General features: G+C 37.3%; 1 protein-coding gene across 1 annotated transcript; it reads left to right on the top strand.

Moving 5' to 3' along the window:
- The first annotated feature begins 15,132 nt into the window (after nt 1–15,132).
- On the top strand, nt 15,133–16,133 carry LOC104743961 (uncharacterized). The gene is made up of 3 exons (XM_087486242.1): nt 15,133–15,190; nt 15,509–15,639; nt 15,723–16,133. Exons 1-3 carry the CDS (start codon nt 15,133–15,135, stop codon nt 16,131–16,133), a joined length of 600 nt encoding a protein of 199 aa, XP_087342368.1.
- Nucleotides 16,134–20,396: the final 4,263 nt, after the last annotated feature.

The following is a 20,396-nucleotide window of genomic DNA, read 5'->3' on the forward strand; positions in this document are numbered from 1 at the left end:
TCATGAGGAGAAACAAGGCCAAGGGGAAGAGGCTAGCAGTTGAGATTGAACAAGAGGAGATTGAAAGTGAAAGTGAGGAAGAAAGTGAAGAAGAAGAGCTAGAGGATGATGGAGAAGCAGAATCTTGTGGATTGACAAAGAGGCAGCTTAATGAAGCCTTCATGAGAATGGAGTTCCTGGGAACTAGGTATCCACACAAGGAAACCATGGAGAAGCTAGCCATTGATAAAGATGTGGAGTATCTGTTTGAGAAGAGCAACCTAACCAAGTTCATGGGGCTTTGCATGGAGGGGTATAAAGAAGAAAGTTGTGAGTTTCTAGCCACAGTCAAGCTGCACACATATGCAAGGAAGGATGATGAGTTTGGAGCTGGTCATATTGCTTTCACAATCAAGGGGAAGAACTATAAGCTTTCATTGAAGAAGATAGCAAATGTGTTTGGTTTTGAAGTTGGTAGTAATAGGAGCTTGATGATACCAAGAGAGGAGCTCTATGCCATTTGGGAAACCATTGGAGACAACATCACCTATTCATCCTCCAAGACCAAGAGTTCAAAGATAAGAAGCCCAGTCCTAAGGTACTTCCACAAGGCCTTAGCAAATACATTCTTTGCTAGGAAGAAGACTGGAAATCTCAATGAGGGTGAGCTCAAGATAATTGACATGGCTCTCAATGGAATCATCCTTGAGGCAAGAAATGGAACAATCATTCTTAGGACCACTGTGGAGACTGACCTTGCAATGGTGCTCATTGACCACATGATATATTTGAGAAGTTGGGTAGGCAAGCTACAAAACAAAAGGTCAATAGGAGCCTTAGCCATTGGAGGCATCATCACTCCAATACTACAAGCTGCCAAGGTCCCACTTAGAGGAGAGAAGGTTTTGCCAAGATGGATTGACTCAAGCTACCTCACCTCTACTCTCATATTGGCCAAGGAAATGCATCAAGGAAATCACATCTTCAACTTTGAGCTTCCAACAGTTGGGAAAAAAACAGTTGATCTTACCTAACCAAGAGCTCACCACCATTCAAGAAGGAGCAACCATTGACTTTTGGCCAGCTGATGAGTTCTTGTTTGATGGGATAGTTCAACCTAAAGTTGATGAAGCTGGAGATGTACAAATGGCTGATGGGGAGGAGCAATTTTACTTTGAAGATTATGAGCCCAACCCAAGGGATAGTAGAGGAGTGAGAGAGACTAGCAAGAGGTTGACTCTCCTACAAAAGTGGAGCAAGTGGCATGGGAAGAGGTTTGATAAGCTTAAGAAGAAGGTGACCAATATGGCTAAGTCCATCAAGGGCCTAAAAAAGGAGATTGTTGAGCTGAAGAGTGCAAACTCATCTCCAAGCCATTCAAGCCCTTTGAGGAGGAGTAGCTCAACTAGACCACTCTCAAGAGTTGCAAACCCTGTGGAACCAGCTAGAGCTTCAATGTACGAGCCAAATCAGAGGAAGAGGAGTTGAAGTAGCCGAGAACAATAATTTTCGAGGCACTCGACCGGGTCACTCGAGCACCCACTCGACCAAGCACCCCAGATGCACTCGGCCTTCCAGCCCAGATCACCTTATGGCTTCCCACCTCCAGCTGCTTATCCAGGATATCCAGGTTACCCTCCCATCCCACCCCAGTACTTCCTGGATCCATCAATCTACCAGCAGTTCTACCAGCAGCAAGGTCAGAATTTTGACACTCGCGGTCCAGCTCGACCCCCCCCCCCCCACTCGAGCACGTACTCGACCGAGTCCCGGTCGATTCCCATCGTCGAGCTGCCCCAATCTCCACCTCCAAGTCATCAACAAGACCCCAACTACACTTTTGACAGCATGCAAGAGGATGTGGACAGTTTCTTCTCCAATCCTTGAGGTACCACTATCACCTTCCCTTGTACATACCATTGCATTTGATGTTGTGTTTTGTTTTTGATCTTGAATCCTCTTACAAATTTCTTTCACACAGAGGACTGTGTGATTTAAGTTTGGGAAAGGTTTGAGATAGCATTTGATATTGTGTTTTGTGTTCTTATTTCAAATTTTTAGCATCATCATGTTAGTATTTGCATAGCATCTAAGGCATAGAAAAACCCTAAAAATTTGAAAAATTTATGCAAAAATCTTTATAAAAAAAAAGAGTGGTCATGTAGTTTGCATTGCATATTAGGATCTTGTTTAGCATGTTTCATGTAGGATTGTATATTATTTGCATTAGGGATCTATGATGAGATTTTCCTTGTTAGTTTGCTTGATTCACTAGACTAGGATCAATGCCCAAGTTAATAGTACTTTGATGCTAGTTGAGTGGTTAGAGCATAAGATTGAACCAAGCCTTGAATTCCTGCATTGCATTTGGTCTAAATTGAAGCATGTTGTGATTTGACACTATTTCCTACTTATAAGAACTTAATATTGACTGTTAAATATCAATGTGTGCATTGCTTTAAACTCATGGATACCATATACATATTTGGATCATCTTCCTCTTTTTTACCACTCTTGTTGATCCAAGTAGCTGATTGAATCATTAAAATCAGTTTCCAATACCCTTAACCAACCCTTCTTTCAAGCCATGTTTATTCTTGAGTGTGTAAGGCCTATTTTGGGATTGAGCTTGGTAGAAAGTGTTAGGTTTGAACTGACAAGAATAATGCCTTGTGTAGTTCTAGTTTGCATTTTCCAAACTAGATAGGACTAGGTGATTTCATTGTTGGGTTTGGGATTTGGTTGTTTGAAAAAGAAAGAAAAGAAAAGAGGAAAAGAGAAAGAAAAGGTTAGAGTCTTTAGGAGGGGAATGTGTTTAAGTAAAATCAATGTCTAGTGAAAGAATGGGAAGTATGATATTGTTGAAGATGGTTTCAGTCAAAGAAAAGAAAGAAAGAAAAAGAAGAGTATAGCAAAATGCTTTTATGTCTTAAGAATAAGAAGAAAAGAAAACCATAGCAAATAAGTAAGAATCTCCCATTCCACTAGAAAGATCATATAAGAAACCTCTCCTAAGACTTTAAAATCAAAAGAGAAAATGGTGAAAGAGAAGAGAAAAAGTTAAAGGGTAGCACTAGGATCAATTGGGTTTAGTTTGATAGGATAAACACTTTGGGTGCCTTTGGGTAGACAAGGTTTTGTTCTTGTATGTGTCTAAGTGTTCTTACCTTTAGCATTCTTCTAAAGCTCAATCCATTTTTATGAGAGAACCTTGATATTGATAAGCCCCACTCTAAAGAGAGACCATCATTGTCTCTAAACCTTTTACTACCAAGCCAAATGAGTTTAAGCATTGCATATAATTGATTCATGTTCTTGATTAATGAATGTTAAAGGAAATTGTTGATTTGAATGCATGTGGACATCTAAGGCTCAAATCAGTAAACGTTGTGATATGCTTGCCTAAAATCTTGAAGTACAGCTCATTCAACTTGCATCATAGTACTAGTAACTTGGACATTGATTCTAGATGGTCTATTTGCAAGCTTTAGGAGCTGAGATCCCACTTTCAAACCTCACCTACCTTCTTATGTCTTGTTCATTTGCTTGAGGGCAAGCAAAGACTAAGTTTGGGGGTGTTGATGTTCATATATTTTACCCTGTTTTCCCTTAATATATTCACATCTTTTGCATCTTTTGCTATCCATTTTGACCATTATTGCATAGCTTTAGGACTGTTCTTGCATTAGAGTTTAGTTGCATTGCATTTGCATCTTTTCATGCATAAACAGGTGATTATGGAGCTTAAGGAGCATGGAAGCAATGTTGAGGAGAAGTGAAGCAATCATGAGGAGAAAGCAAGAGAGCTAAGGCTGAAGAACCAAGGTCCGGAGTCCAACTCGACTGCCCACTCGACCAGACACTCGACCGTGTGCTGAGAGGGACTCGACCGAGTGGGACGAGCACAAGACGAGCCAACTCGACCGGTCACTCGACCGAGCACCAGGTCGAGTTGGTCGAGCCGCCTGGCTATTTTGTCTTTTAGCATTTTTAGGGCTTCCACTACTTTTTCTATATAAGGGCTTGTACCTGCAGCCACCAAAGAGGCCAGCTTTTTAGAGAGTCAAAAACCTAGTTTTTACCTTTTTGGGAATTATTCCTTTTGCACTTTTATTTTCTTAAGATCTTGTACTTCTTTTAAAAGGAGAAAAAAGACTAAATTCTTCAATATTGTTGGTTTCATAACTTTCAGAATATTGAGAATTTGAGTTTGATTCTTTCTTCAATATTGTAGATCTTTGCTTTATCTATCTAATCATGCAAGTTTCATCATTTTATGGGTTTATGATTTTGATGTTCATCATGTATGCTTGTGAGTAGTTGCTTAGGATCTTGAGGATGGGTTAGGCTGGGTTGTGTTTGAGGTTTGTTTGATTTGGTCAAGCTTGATTGTTGTAGATCTCTTCTAGGCTAGATGTTCTTAATGCTGATCCTATATCTGAGAGGGTAGGATCTGATTTCAAGCCTCTTAGCATCACACCAATGTCTAAGGAGCATAGATAAGGCTAGATCTAGAGACTATCATTAGGCTTGCTAAGAGATTAGAAGTCTTGTTTGATTTTTGACATATTGCTTAATGTCTGCTTGTGTAGATTCTTTACTTTGTGAGAACAAGTCTAGAGATGCATGAGTTTGATTGTTTCTTGCCATGAGAGTGGATTAAACATGTCTTAGAAATATATGTCTAGAGATTAGCTCAAGTTGTTTGAGATTTGTTGACCAAGTTAGATGACCTCAATCATAGTCCAGCCCATGAATCCCTCCTCAAGACCTTTCTTGTTTATTGATTTCTTAGCTTAAATCCTGTTGTTTGATCGTTGTTTGATTCGTTTTGGTATTGCTCTGTTTTTCTTGTGTTGCTCTGTTTTGCGTATTTGTCCAGCTCGACCCTGCACTCGATCTACACTCGATCGAGTGCTTGCTCGAGTTCCAACCCAGAATTTGTGTTTATGATTTATGTTTGTCCTGTTTTATTCTAGTTGCATTTCTGTTGCATTCATTTAGTATCCTGTTCATTACTTACCTTGCATTAGTTCAATACTTGAATTTCCATAATTTCTATTTTTGTTTGTCATAATCATTCTGTTCCATTTGCATTTAGCTCCTAGTTCTTGTAGTTTTACTTTCTGCACTTTCCATTTCATCATAGGATGGTTAGTGACAAACAACCTTTACATCTGGCTTGACTTAGACTCATATGCACATCTTGATTGTTCACAAACACTCAGATTGGATTGACACCTCTTATACTACAATTGCATAAGGGGAATTGAAACACCCTGTAATCCATTCATTCATAAGTCATCATTCCATACATCATTCACCCACACCACAAAAAAATATGTGTTTCACTGTCCCTGGTCAAAAACCGCATCTTTTCACTCGGCCACCCTTTGGCCGTTTGGCTAAACCGATGGCCCCAACCGGCCGCTACTCTCCCGATGGACATGCCCAGTGGCTTCAACTGGCCACGGTTTGGCCGCGTCTCTTGCCCGCGTGTAGTCCCTGTTCGTTTCCGACCAGTGGGATTTGAGCTTTCCTGGAAATAGCTTCAAGCAACACCAAATCTCCTTCCTTGAAAACCCTTGGAAGAATTCTTTTGTTATGAAATGTCTTTGTCCTCTCCTTATAGATCTTTGAACTCTCATAAGCTTCAAGGTGGATCTCTTCCACTTAATTCAATTGCACCAAGCGTTTCTCAACAACATTCTTGATATCAAAGTTAAGAAGCTTGACTGTCCACATTGCTTTATACTCTAATTCAACTGGCAAATGACAAGACTTCCCATAGAGAAGGTTGAATGGAGTTGTTCCAATAGGTGTCTTATAGGTAGTTCTATATGCCCATAGAGCATCATCCAGCTTCTTTGACCAATCCTTCCTTGTGATTCCCACTGTTTTCTCAAGAATTGACTTGATTTCGCTGTTTGAAATCTCTACTTGACCACTTGTTTGGGGATGGTAAGGTGTGGCAACCTTATGCTTCACTCCATGCTTCTTAAGAAGACTCTCAAAGACGTTGTTGATAAAGTGCTTTCCTCCATCACTTATGACCACTCTTGGAATACCAAACCTTGGAAAAATGATTGTCTTGAACAACTTTAATACCACCTTTACATCATTGGTAGGACTAGCTATTGCTTCCACCCATGTAGAGACATAATCAACAGCCACAAGTATGTAACTGTTACCATATCATGAAGGAAATGGTCCCATGAATTCAATACCCCACACATCAAACACTTCAAACTCTAAAATAGGAGTTTGTGGCATTTCATTCCTCCTGCTGATGTTTCCTCTTCTTTTACATGAATCACACTTAGAGATAATCTGTTGAGTGTCTTTGAACATTGGAGGCCACAACATACCAGCTTGAAGGATCTTTGTGACTGTCTTGAATGTAGCAAAGTTCCACTAAACCTTCTATCTCTTCTTTAGCAACACATCTTCTGTACATCTTGTCTTTACAAAGAGTATAGAGGTAAGGTGCATCCCAATAGTAGTTGTTGATGTCCTTAAAAAACTTTTTTCTAGCATAGCCAACAAGATTTGGTGGTTCAAGACCACAAGCAAAGTAGTTAACATAATCAGCACACCAAGGACCATTCTCTTCCAACCTCATGACTTCTCCAAGCTTTTTCCAAGAATCACAACTCTTATCAAGGAGTTGTATTGCCATTAGTTGCTCTTCAGGAAGTGCATCATTGATTGGAATCTCATTGTCAATCCTCATTCTTGATAAATGATCTGCTACTCCATTTTCAATACCTTTCTTATCTTTAATCTCCAAATCAAACTCTTGAAGAAGCAATATCCATCTCAAGAGTCTTGGTTTAGCATCTTTCTTTGCTAAAAGATATCTCAATGTTGCATGATCAGTATGAACAATGACCTTTGAACCCATTAAGTATGACCTGAACTTTTCAAATGCAAAGACAATAGCTAGGAGCTCTTTCTCTGTTGTAGCATACTTGATTTGAGCTTCATCCAAAGTTCTGCTTGCATAGTATATTACATGAAGCTTCTTGTCTTTTCTTTGACCTAGTACTGCTCCAACTGCATAGTCACTAGCATCACACATGATTTCAAATGGCAAATTCCAATCTGGGGCTTGAACTATTGGAGCACTAACCAACTCTTCCTTTATCTTCTTGAAGGCTTGAAGACACTCATCATCAAACTCAAAGTCAACTTCTTTACACAACAATCTTGTGAGAGGTCTAGCTATCTTTGAGAAGTCTTTAATGAACCTTCTATAGAATTCAGCATGGCCCAAAAAGCTTCTTATCTCCTTGACTGAATTTGGTGGTGCTAGATTGGTCATCACATCAATCTTAGCTTTATCAACTTCAATGCTTCTCTCTAAAATCTTATGTCCCAACACAATTTCTTCTTTCACCATAAAGTGACACTTCTCCCAATTTAAGACCAAATTTCTCTCCTCACACCTCTTTAATACCCTGCACAAATTATAAAGACAACTAGAAAAAGAATCTCCATAGACGGAGAAGTCATCCCTGAAAACCTCTACAACATCCTCAATTACATCAGAGAAAATTGACATCATGCATCTTTGGAAAGTAGCTGGAGCATTACATAATCCAAATGGCATCTTTCTATAAGCAAAAGTACCATAGGGACATGTGAAAGTAGTCTTTCCTGATCATTGGGATGTATGGGGATTTGAAATAAACCAGAATAACCATCAAGAAAGCAATAATGAGTGTGACTAGCAAGCCTCTCTAACATTTGATCAATAAATGGTAAAGGAAAGTGATATTTTCTAGATGCAGCATTAAGTTTCCTATAATCAAAACACATGTGATGTCTAGTTATAGTTCTAGTAGGAATTAGCTCATCTTTATCATTCTTAACAACAGTAACTCCTCCTTTCTTTGGCACCACATGTACAGGTGAAACCCATGTACTATCCAATATAGGGTATATGATACCTGCATCAAGGAGTTTTAGAATCTCTTTCCTCATCACATCTCTTAAGTTAGGATTTAACCTTCTTTGTGGTTCAATGGAAGTCATTGATTCATCATCTAAATGAATCCTATGCGTACAAAGAGTTTCAGAAATTCCTTTGACATCATCAAGTGAATAACCAATAGCTCTTCTATACTTTTTTAATTCACCTAATAGAGTTTCAGTTTCTTGTTCACTAAGTTCTTCATTAATAATGACAGGATAAGTAGAGTCTGTACCAAGAAAAGCATACCTTAGCCCCTTGGGGAGTGGTTTAAGTTCAATCTTGGGTGCCCTCACTCCAATCTTCATTTGAGTTCACTTCAACTGAACACACCATTTGCTCTTTCAACTCAAGGAAGTCTCTTTCATCACTAATAGGCTTGTGAGAGTTAAGAATCTTCTCATATCCTTCACTATCTTCCTTTAGTAAACCAAACTCTCCTTGTTTTACTGTCAAAGTGCTTTGAAGCTCAGCCTCTATGACCAATTCCTCCAGAAGCTCATCAGCTGAAGCATCCATTCTCTCAATGTAGAAAACTTGACCATCAATTGTAGGCTTTCTCATTACTTTGTTGATATCAAAAGTCAAGGCTTGTTTTCCTAGATTCAATTGAATCTTCCCATTCTTCACATCAATCATTGTTCCTGCGGTTCTTAAAAATGGGTGTCCCAAAATGAGCGGGTCCTTTGGTTCTTCATCCATTTCAAGCACAACAAAGTCTGTTGGGATCTCAAAATGAACAATCATTAGCGGTAAGTCTTCAAGAACTCATATCGGTGTTCTAACTGACCTATCCGCAAGAACAAGGGTGATCATACACTTCTTGAAGCGGGTGAAACCTAGTCTTTTGGCAACTGAGAAAGGCATCAAGCTCACACTAAACCCAAGGTCACACAAACAGTGGCTAAAAGATTAGGGTCCAAGTGTACAAGGGAGAGTGAAACTACCAGGATCTTCAAGCTTCTTTGCTACTACCTTGTTTTGAATAATAGCGCTACACTCATGGGTTAAGATGACCATTCCTTGTAGAGCTTTATTCTTCTCCATAACTGCATCTTTGAGGAACTTGTTGTATGATGGGTTCAGCAAAAATGCATCAATGATTGACATTGTGATGGCAACATCTTTCATTTGAGCATTAAACATAGTTCTATACTTGTCCACTTGTTGCTTCTTAAACCTACCAGGAAATGGCAGTCTTGGCTCTTAAGGTGGAGGCACAAATAGAGTCTCCTTGGCAATCTCTTTACTCTTCTTGAAAACTTCATCAATGGTGCTGTCTTGCTTTGGTTCCTCAACCACTTTACTCTTCCCATTGTCAACCACAACTTCATCAGCTTCTTTGTCTTTATCCAAGTCTTTCACTACCAACTTATCCTCATCTTCAATCTCAACCACTACCTCCCCTCCTTTAGTCTCAACGTCCCTGATAGACAGGTTTTCACCCAGGGTATCAATCCCCTATGCAGTTGTAGTACAAAGGGTTATCAATCCAAATGGTTGTGTATTGCTAGCAGGAAGGATATGATCAGTACAATACAAGTCAAGCCAAGCAATTAAGGTTTGGGTTCTAACAGTCCTAATATAAACAAAGTAAAAGAATATAGACAAGTAAACCACACGACCTAAGCACTCGATGCAAGTAATCGAGTACAGGATCGAGTGGTGTGATTGAGTATGCAAGTAAGATATGAACAACTTGAGGTATTACTCGATGCAGGTTATTGTGTACCTGATCGAGTAAATGGTCGAGTAAGTAAAGAAAATGCAAGAAATGAAATAGGAAAGTTCCTAAGGATGGGGGTAATCGAATCCTAATTGTTCTAGACCAGTATGGATGCCTTACATGCCTCAAGCAATTATTTCCTAGACAATGAACCTCTAAAACCTTGTTACCACACTTTCACACTAGCAACAATCAACCTTGAACACACTGTCGCACTAGCAATATGAACAAGCAGGCATTAAGAACAATTCATTTCTGTTAGTAGACTTAAACTCATATGATTTTGTCACTCAGAGCTAAGTACACCTCTAGCATTGACCTAATCAATCATTTTATCTACTCCTTTCGGCCTGTAGCATTGTAAACTCCCTAGATCTAATCTCAACCTTTCGGTCTGTTGACAGTATTAAGAACATCAACCTAGAAGGAAATCTATCAATCATCACAATCAACTAAAGCATCTTAACCGATCAAGAACACCTAATCATCTATCCCATCCTTAGAAACTTTTCTACACTACTCGGACATAGAAACGAATAACAAAGCAATCTAAATAAACGAAAATGACATTATATTAAAAGATAGAGTAGAGCAAAAGAGTATAGGATAAAGATCTAAGAAAACTACAAAGTAAAAATGCAAAACAAGAAGAAAAATGTTGAGACGCTCAGTTCTCTCACAGAATCTCTCGCTCTCTGGTTTGAGGGTCGGCGGCGTGCTCGTTTGCGAGCTAGGGAAAGAGGGGTTTATATATGGAAACCCATTTGACCTAGCTTCCCAGACCTGCCCGATGGTCTACTCGATGGGGTACACGAGGGTGAAGTCGGGTAACTCCTCGGGTGGATCTTCGGGTTGTTCTTCGCGCTCTTGGATCCTCTTCGATCGTGTTGGGGTTCGGACTTTTTCTTGTTGCTCGATGGCTCCTTCGGGTACATGCTCGAGTTGTCCTTGTTTTTCCCCATTTTTGGCTCTTTAGCACCTGTTTTCATCCAATATATGCAAATGCAGAAATGCAACACCCTAAATGCTCTAAAAGTTGATTCTTACAGTAAATGACCTAAAAATGTTAAGTTAGAGGTATGAACAATGCAAAATATGGACAAAAAAGGATGCTAAAAACATGTAAATTAGAGTGTTATCAGTCCCTATTGAGCTCATTAGTAGGTAGTTGCTTACCACTTCTCAGCATTATGGCATTGATGTACTCTTTGGGGTTTGGTTCTGGTTTTCCTGGTAATGAACCCATTTGTCTTGGTGAAGAGGAAGAAGCTTGTCCCTGGACCTGTGTTTGAAACCTCTCAATCTTAGCATTTAACTCACCATAAACATTCTCAACCTTGTGGTGCATGTTCTTCATTTGTGTGGCAAGTTCAATGGCTCCTCTCCCTTGGCCTTCTAGGATTTGTCTAAGTAGAGCATTTGTGTCATCTCCTTGACCTTGAGGGTGTGGTGCATTCATTTTTTGCTGAGGTTGGGAATAGGTTTGAGGCTTAGCTTGATAGTTCCCTTGAGGTTTAGGTTGATAGTTTGGTTGTGAAGGAAAACCAGGAGGTTTTTGTGGTGGATAAGTCTGATCTTGTGGGTTTCCACATTGGTGCTGCGGTAAGAGAGGTTTGGGTGGTTGCGGTAATTAGGATTGAACTTGTTATAACCTTGGCCACCTATATAGTTGACTTCTTCTTGACCTTCAACACAAGCTTCCATGCCCTCTTGATAAAGTTCACAATCATTGACAAAGTGAACTTGTTTTTGATTGGCACTAAGCATCTTATCCATCTTATCATCTAGTATAGTGGTAAGTATTCCCGCCTGTCACGCGGGTGACCCGGGTTCGATCCCCGACAACGGCGCCAAATTGGTGTAGTACTTTTACTTCAATTAAATTATCAATCCACAATCTGCATTAATCAACTCACTAAGAATATACAAAGATGTTTAATCTAAACTTAAACAGGAATTGGTTTATTGTAACAGTCTTAACTAACAAAATGGATTAAAGAAAGAAAACAAAACAAACTTAAAGCAATACAAACTCATAACAAACACGGACACAACTAAGAACAGACTTTTAATCAAGTTTAAACAAGTGAACCTTGGTCAAGGTAATTGAATTGGAAGATAGCTAATCAATCTTAGATTTCTAAGCAAACAATCAAGAATAATCCTTAGACTAAGAACACTTATGTAAATCAATTCACTTACATGATAAAGATTCTATGCAAATCAAGCAATCATCAACAATTTCCAAAGGCAATCACCAAATAAGCATGCATCAAAATCAAGTCTTTATACCACTAAACATCCTAATCATCAATTTCCATTGGCTAGAAATGCAAAGCTATTGAATAGTTTGGTTCAGGAATTTCATCAAACACCTTTTGGGCATAGAAATCCTAATGTCTAGAATTAACTTGATCAAGGCTTATCTAGCATTATAATCACTAAACAAGAAAGGATTTACATAAATAAAGCCTTAGATATCAAAGATTAATCATCTATCTCCCTAATCTACCAAGCCCAAAGTTCTAAGAGATCTACTCACTCATCATCATGATCACACAAAGGAAATGGTTTGATCTTTGGCTTCAATTGGTGACCAAAATTTAGGAAAAGAATGAGGAGGAACCGCATGAATAGTAAAACAAAATTAAATTACTCTTAAAAATTCATTTTATGTTAATATTAATTATTCATATTTAATATGATATATCTAAAATGTAATTTACAAATTTTATGTTAAAGTCAAATGTAAAATTTATTATATATACATTAAAATAACGTTAGTATTATCATTAAAATTTAATTTATTTAATATTTAATATATTTTAAAACCTATTTTATTGTTTGGTTACCATTTACTATTTTGTTTTCTTCTCTGCAGATTTTCTTTTCATCCCTCAAAAACTGTTTGTTCCATTCCACATTGTTTTTTTTTCTTTTTCTTTTTGTTCTTCTAATGGTTACCAGTAGGAGCCTTTGTGAAATCATAATAATAAATTATAGATTAGTAGAAGTAAGGAAAAACTTGATATTAGAAACTTAGAAGTACTTAATCATTCAACAAACCAAGAGTAGAAAAGCTTAAGAACCCTAAAAGCTGTTAAACAAGAGATAAACAAAAGATAAGTCTCCCCTTAATAGGGTTAGAGTATTTATAGGAAAACAGAAAAGGACCCGGGTCAACCCAAAACAAACTGGGTCAAATTCGGTTCAGAACTAAAACAAGTGTGGTGTCTGTAGGCTACGGGGTCGGTTTGGCTGATTGGTGAAGTCGCTTGGCTCCATCGGCCAAGTCATGGTGGATTCGATCGGCCATCTGTTGGCCGCTGGTCTTAGCCGCTGGTGTCTCCTGTCCTTGTCACTTCTCCAACTCCACTCCTCTTGCTTCTTTGTACCAAAACAAGTCCAAATGCTCCAAATGTAGTGATATTACTCCAAGAACCTGAGAGATAAGACACTAGATGCATATGCTCTTAAAACAACTAGAATGATAAGATTATGCAACAAAACTACCCAAAAACAAGGCTTAAAACCCAACAAAAACACAAGATATCACATCATAGTATTAGTAACTTGGATAGTGATTCTAGCTAGTTTATTAGCAAGCTTTAGATTCTCAGACCCATTTTCAAACCTCACTTCCCTCTCTTTGTCTTGTTTTTTTAGGCCTTCATTAGTTCATGTTTTGCATCATATAGAAGTGATTCCTTAATTTTTATAGTTATTTCTGTCCAAATATGCACTTAGGATGTTTTAAAGCATGCATTGCATACATTTGTGCATTTAGAGTATATTAGGTGTTATGGAGCATTAAAAAGCTAAGGAAGGACTTGGTGTTATTTCTGGAGATAAACAAGAGGACTAGAAGCATTAAGAACATAAAAGAAAGCACTCCACCATACCACTCGACCAGGCACACGGTCGAGCACTTGGTGGGATTCATAACGAGCTCCTCAAAGATTGATTCGGATGAAGACATTTCGTTGAGTTTCAGCTTCAGCATCCTTCATAAAAGTTGTAGAAAATCTAGTTACCTTTCCAATGCCCGTCGTCTTAGGTCAATCCAAGGTGTATTGCAAGAGTTATCCCTGTTTTACTGAACAGATATCATCCTAGATCAAAGACTAGAACTACTTGACGAACCACTCGACCATGCACTCGACGGTGCATGGTCGCGCACTTCTAGCTGTTTAAGTGTTTTGTCTGCTTGCTAAATCAGGGCTTCCTTCCCTAACTATATATACCTCTTGTACCATGTGGCCGCAAAGGGGGGCAGAAAATATATTTTTAGGAGTGAGAGAGTGCCACCCCAAACCTAGTTTTTACCCTTTTGGGTTTTATTTATTTTTCTGCAACATTATCAACTTTTGTTCTTGCTTTTTCCAGAATTTTCTTACTTTGTAATCTTTATAACTTTCTGTGTGTTGAGTATCTGGGTTTGATACTTTGTATTGAATTAAAGATCTCTCTCTTATCTATCTTATCATGTTAGTTTCATTAATTTTTGGGTTTGAGTTTATCATCATAATGATTTGTTCATCTAAGTAGTGAGTTAGGATTCTGGAGATGGATTAGGATGGTTTAGGGCTGTGGTTGTTTGGATTGGTGAAGCTTGTTTGATAATATATCTCTTCTAGGTTAGATGTGCTCTAAGTTGTTCTTATATCTGAGAGGGTAAGAATAGATCTTAAGCTTCATTACATCATACCAATGTTTAGGTTGTTAGATAAAGCTAATGCTAGAGATTATCATGCTTAGCCCAAGAGATTGGTTTTTTTAAGGTGATTTTTGACAAGTAATGGTCTGATTCTTAAAGCCTGTTTAGTATGGTTTCACCAATGATAGTTGGGTTAGGATGTTACTAAACTTGATTACTTCTGTCATGAAAGTGGATTAGTAAGCTTTTAAGATCACTGTCTAGAGATAGCTCATGTTTGATTGAGGTTTGTTGACCAGTTTAGATAGCCACAGCTTGAACACCAGCCCATGAATCCATCTCTAGGAGCCTACTTTGTTATTTGATTGCTTGTTATCGCATATTATCCTGTTTCATTGCTCTTGTTTCTGTTTTAAGTTGTTAAGATTGCATCTGTTATTTGTATTGGTCCAAGATACAAATATTTGTATTGGTCCAAGATACAAATATTCTAATTTACCCAAGATACAAGTATTCAATTAAAAGAAAATAAAAATATGTGGCCATACAAACATTTTTAATAAATAATAGTACTATTTTAAAAAAGATTTATGTATTTTCTAATTAAATAACACAACAAATGAATTATTTGGTCTTGCATAACAAAAGAAAAAAAGAAATATATATATATATAGCTTTGAAAATCCAAAAAATAATTGGTGGTGAAAAGAAAAAAAAAAGTATAGAATTTATGTAAGAGTGATTAAGGAGGAACTATCCGATGGTTCTGGCGGCTGGAGAGCTGCTGGCCCCAGGATGAAGCTCCTCTTGCCTAAGGTGGTGCTGGCTTCAAGAAAATTCAATAACCTGCTATGTGAAAAAAACTAAAAAATGGTACAGAGTTTTAGGAAAGAGTGACATATATGTTACAGTTTTATAATATATATATATATATATATATATATTATGGTAATATTATGACTTGCTTTAATTTTAATTTTTTTGTTAATGTACTATTTGATTATTAATTTTGCTAGTGTACTATTTTGTTAATTCTAGTGATTTTGTATATAAAACCGCAAAATACGGTACAAGTAGCGAAGAGCTTCTCTTCTTCATGTTATTGGTAATAAGTCTCCAAAGAGCTTCTCTTTATTTTGATAAAGGTTGCTTTCGTTTTATTGGTAATAAGTCTCCAAAGAGCTTCTCTTCGGCTACAAGAAAGTACTAGAGTACTACGTTGGTGAAAGACCAAACGGCGTGAAAACGTATTGGTTAATGCAAGAATACTCGTCTGAGTCTTCTTCTGTTGATAACGAGAAGGTATGTGTTTGTTTCTTGGGTTACAAGCTATTAAGATTGTGATGTTTGGATTTATTTTTCAGTTTTGGTTGGTGCATGTGTAGGTCGATCATGCTTTGTGCAAGATTTACCTGACTCTAAAGGGAGCAAAGAAGAAGAAAGCTGGGGATCAGGAAGAAGAGAATGAGAAGCTTAAGAAAGAAGAAGAGGCGGGTGATAATCAGGATTTGCATCAACCGGACCAATCGCAGTCTCATGATATGGTGTATCAGCATCCACAGTACTGTTTACTTCCAGCACAGAATCAGAAGCCGCAGACGCAGACGCAGCCTATTCCTTACAACTCTTCTGAGTTGATCAGCTTTGAGCAGGAACGAGTGATCCCAGAGGATTTTGAAGATTTCTTCGCTGATTTCATTAAGCCACATTCACTGGCTGGAGATGAGGATTCCAGCAGTTATGGTTTATTTGAAGGCTTCGACACAGTAGGAATGATAAAAGATTGCACTTACTAATCTCAGCCTGCTCATACTTTTGCATTTTGCTCATACTTTTGCATAAGATTTCCATGTTGTTTTTTAGTTGTTAACAACTCTGTTTCCTTTATGGGCAATGTTCTCCAAAACCAGAGACATAATTCTTGTTGTCTTTGTCGCTTTTAATGTCTTGGTATAACTCACTTAATACACAATTTTTTCAACATTTTCTTATATCAAACCTTACACATATAAAGATAAAGATATAAAACAGTACTGATGTCTTCTTCTTACTTTGGCTTTTCCTCTGAAAGCCTAAATGTTTGAATCAAGATTCCGATTAGGGCATATTGTATATGTATCGCTTTTGCTACAGACAGATTTAAGAGATCAGTGTTGACCAGGTTCTTTTCTAAGTCTCATGTTGCAGAAGTTTCATTTAGCTAATCTGCGTCCTCAATAAATGAATCATTGCGGAAACAAAACACCGGTAGAGTAGAACATGCGAATAAACTATCAATTAGCGTAAGGCACACGAAATCTAACACTGATAGAGTAAAACAAGCTAATGTCAAACTTTTTTAGGCTTGAATAAGAATATTGTTGTCACCAGTAAGTACTTGGTTGCAAAAACAAACAGCAGCTGCATGCAAAGTGATGAAATCGAACTCTATCATCCCTTATTACAATAATTTTCCGACTGAAAGCTTTTGATACACATTTTGGTAAACGAATGTAAATCTCTGCAAATTAACTCTCAGAATCTTTATGATCCGGAGAATTGTTCCTGCAGGAATTCTCACCAATCGATATGAAATAGGCACTTTTCACTGTTTAATGTATCTGCAGATCGTAACCCGCAAGAATGGCAAGGTGGATTACTTCCCTGAGTTGTGAGTAAATAAGTGCAGACTCCTGATGATTTTTGTCATCAACGACAAAATTTGTGAACTTGATCACCAATCTCTAAATCCAGCTCCAGCCTTGAACTGTCAACCTAGCTAGGGTGAAGGGTTTACACAGAAGAATGAGACATCTCAGCGCAAACCTTTAGCTCTCCACAAATGTCCTAGCATCGGTCAATTTGTTTTTTTTTTTTTCTCTTATTTTTGAATAACCAAGATCAAAGTTTTAAATATATTTTGATGAACAAAGATAATATCAAATAAGTATCGAAACATATCTAAATCTTATCTATTTCTAATCCAAATACATATTGTATATCTTTTCAAAATTTTGATAAAATTCATATATATATGCATGGCCACCGACTTATTACAATCCATATAGATAAAAGATACATACATGTATCATATATATATAGGAAATATACTTAAAATGAATTATTATGTGTAGTGCTTCCATCATATATATAGGAAACAAATAAAACCCTAGGATAACTTAATTACAATTACATCTTTAAACTATATTACTCTTACACGCCCCATCAAAAGGGAGATAGTTGACGAGCTCTAATCTTGCTATTGAGTGTTTGAAAGCGTGGTCACGGTAGATGTTTAGTGAGAGTGTCGGCCAACTGATCCTGAGTATGTATGTGAACAACACGAAGAGAACCATCTTGGATATAACCGCGACCACGGCCAACGGTCGCTCTAAATTTTTTATTTTCCCTTGCTTGATTGTTGTTGATTCTTCTGATAAAGGTACTATGGTTTTATGCCTTTTTTCTTTTACTATGGATTTAGGTTTCTTCGAGTTGAGTCGACATATTCTTTTTCTTTTCTATTTTAGGTTGATTTAAGCAAAAGTGAAGAAAATCTAGCATGTATCTCACTCAAACTTGATTCTTCTAACATGTCGTTCTTTTTTGTTGTTGTTGTGACTTAACGTGAGTGTATTCGATAATTATCTGTATGCACATTTTCTTGGAGTTGTTGTAACATGGATAAAGCTGGGGTCTGGTTAGCAAGGTATTAACATGAATGTAGTTATACATCTTCTTCATGCATTTTGATGTGTCTGCATTTTATAGGATTTTAACCATAGTTTTTGTATTTGTTTTGAGTCTTTTGTTAAGTCCCAGTGTGCTTTTAGAGTCTTTTTAGTCTTGTGTGAGTCTTTACAGGTTCTAGGTGACTTTGGAAGAAATATGAGAGCTTTGGGAATGAAAACATGCATCTGGAGCTAAATTGGTTGAAGACTGATCGGGTTAGCAAGCAGATGGAGTGAGAGCAGAAAAAGCATCCTGGATCGACCGATCTACATTTGGGATCGACCGATCCCGTACCCGAAGCAACCTTTCCTTTTTTTTGTTTTGAACCGACTTTTAGGATTTTATTTTACTATTTAAGTTAGAGGCTCGGCCTCGAGAGACATAAGTTTTATTTTTCTGAGACTATTTTGTATTGAGAGCTAAGGGAGAAGATCTCTAATCCTTCTTGACACTTTGGAGAAGATTTCTAAACCCTATTTTCTATTAATTTGCAATTCAATTATGTTTTCTCCACCATTGATCTGCTGTTTCTGTTTCTCCATGTCTGAGTAGTTTCTCAATTGGGTTTAGGGTTTGAGAAGGGTTTCTATGATTAATTGATGCTAGGTTTGTTAGATTTGGGATTGATCTTATTGTTCTTCATCTATTTTTGTTCTTAATGCTTAAGCTAGATTGATCACCTATATTAAGATCTTAGGTTTAATTCATCAGGGCACCAAAAGTGTTGTTGAGTTGCTGGAAAAGAACATAGGTGAGCAAGGTGGACCTTAGCCAACAGAAGTTGAAGTTGAGGCATCTTGTGAACTAATTAATCTGAACCTATTAATGCTTGCTTGATTTGATGGATTCAAACGGAAGTTTAGGATTTAGTAAATTCATTGCTTAGATAGTTATCGCTGCAAAAGTAGGATAGCTTTACAAACGTGATTTGAGTTCAAGAATTGTGTTTAATGCATCCCTATCTAATCATCTAAATTCGTGATCATAATCCCTAATGATTCCCTGCAACCAATGTTTTCTCTTTTGATTTAAAACACTCCTTTATTTACTGCTTTGTTAGTGACTTTCAAACACAAACTTCCTCTTTTGCCTAAGCTATATTTGATCTTTACAATTTCAAAGTGCATTGCTTGGTCTCTGTGGATTCGACCCTGAAGTGTTACAACGACACCACTGGATCGTGGTTGAGTGCACATTAGGTTTTAATTGACCTTTTGATCACATTTCATTTCATGATTGGGATTTCTTAGTTTTTCTTTTTTTTTCTCTCTCTATTACTTACATAAATAGTCATGAGTATGAGAAAGGAGAAACTGAGTTTGTGTTTGATTTAGCAAGATGTTTGGGCAATGTATAAGATATGTTTTGTCCTTGCCTTGATTGCCGCAATGTGGTTCATCAATCAAATGAGATAGCGTAGGAGAAATCTTTCACAACATGCTATTGTTTACTCTATGTATGACTAAGTATCGTTGCTAACTTAATTGTTTGTGTGATGTAGGGGAATTTTAATTGGGATTCTAGGATTACTGACCTTGTTAAAGAAGGTTTCTTGAAGATAGCCAAGAAACGGATGAAAGGCATTGTCAATCAAGCAAAGAGGAGTGGTGTACAACCACCATGGATTCGTGATAAATTATGGGCTGAGATATGGACACATTGGGACACCCCTAATGCTATTGAGAAAAGTGAGAATGCTTCACAGTGCAGAAACTCTACTCGTGGAGGTATTGGAGTGCACAAACACTTAGCCGGTCAGAAGTCATTTGTGCAAGTTCATCAAGAAATGGCAAGTCTTCGGTTTCCATCCAATCACTTACCTTCTGATTTTCTAATACTGCTTATGTGAATTTAATTGGTTTTACTAACATTGTAAGAGGAAGAGTTGGGACGTCCTTTATCACTTAACGAAGTGTTTATGAAAACACATACTCGGGCTGATGGATCTTTTGTGGATCAAAAAGCAAAACAGGTTGTTGATATTTATGAGAAGGCCATCTAAGAGAAATTGTCTAAAATGAATGAGGATGGTCTACATACTTCAGATAATTCCTCGGAACATTCAAGTCATCGAACTCTCAGCCTTGGTCAAAAGAAGCGCTATGCGGTATATGGGCGGTGACCCAACGCCTAGCGCCTAGAACGTCTAATCGGGGCCTAGACGGTTTTAGGCGGTTTAGACGTTTACAACATAAAATATTATATATATAGAATTATGTACAAATATATGTTAGAAAAATAAAAAAAAATTATAAATTATAAGAAAATACATTTATTTAAGTTATATTAACAATATATAAACATTTATAATTACATATATATATATAACTTATTAATTTAAATATATG

The sequence above is a fragment of the Camelina sativa genome, chromosome 14, assembly GCF_030686135.1.
Source record: "Camelina sativa cultivar CO46 ecotype springtype chromosome 14, ASM3068613v1".
In the NCBI taxonomy this organism is placed as follows: Eukaryota; Viridiplantae; Streptophyta; class Magnoliopsida; order Brassicales; family Brassicaceae; genus Camelina; species Camelina sativa.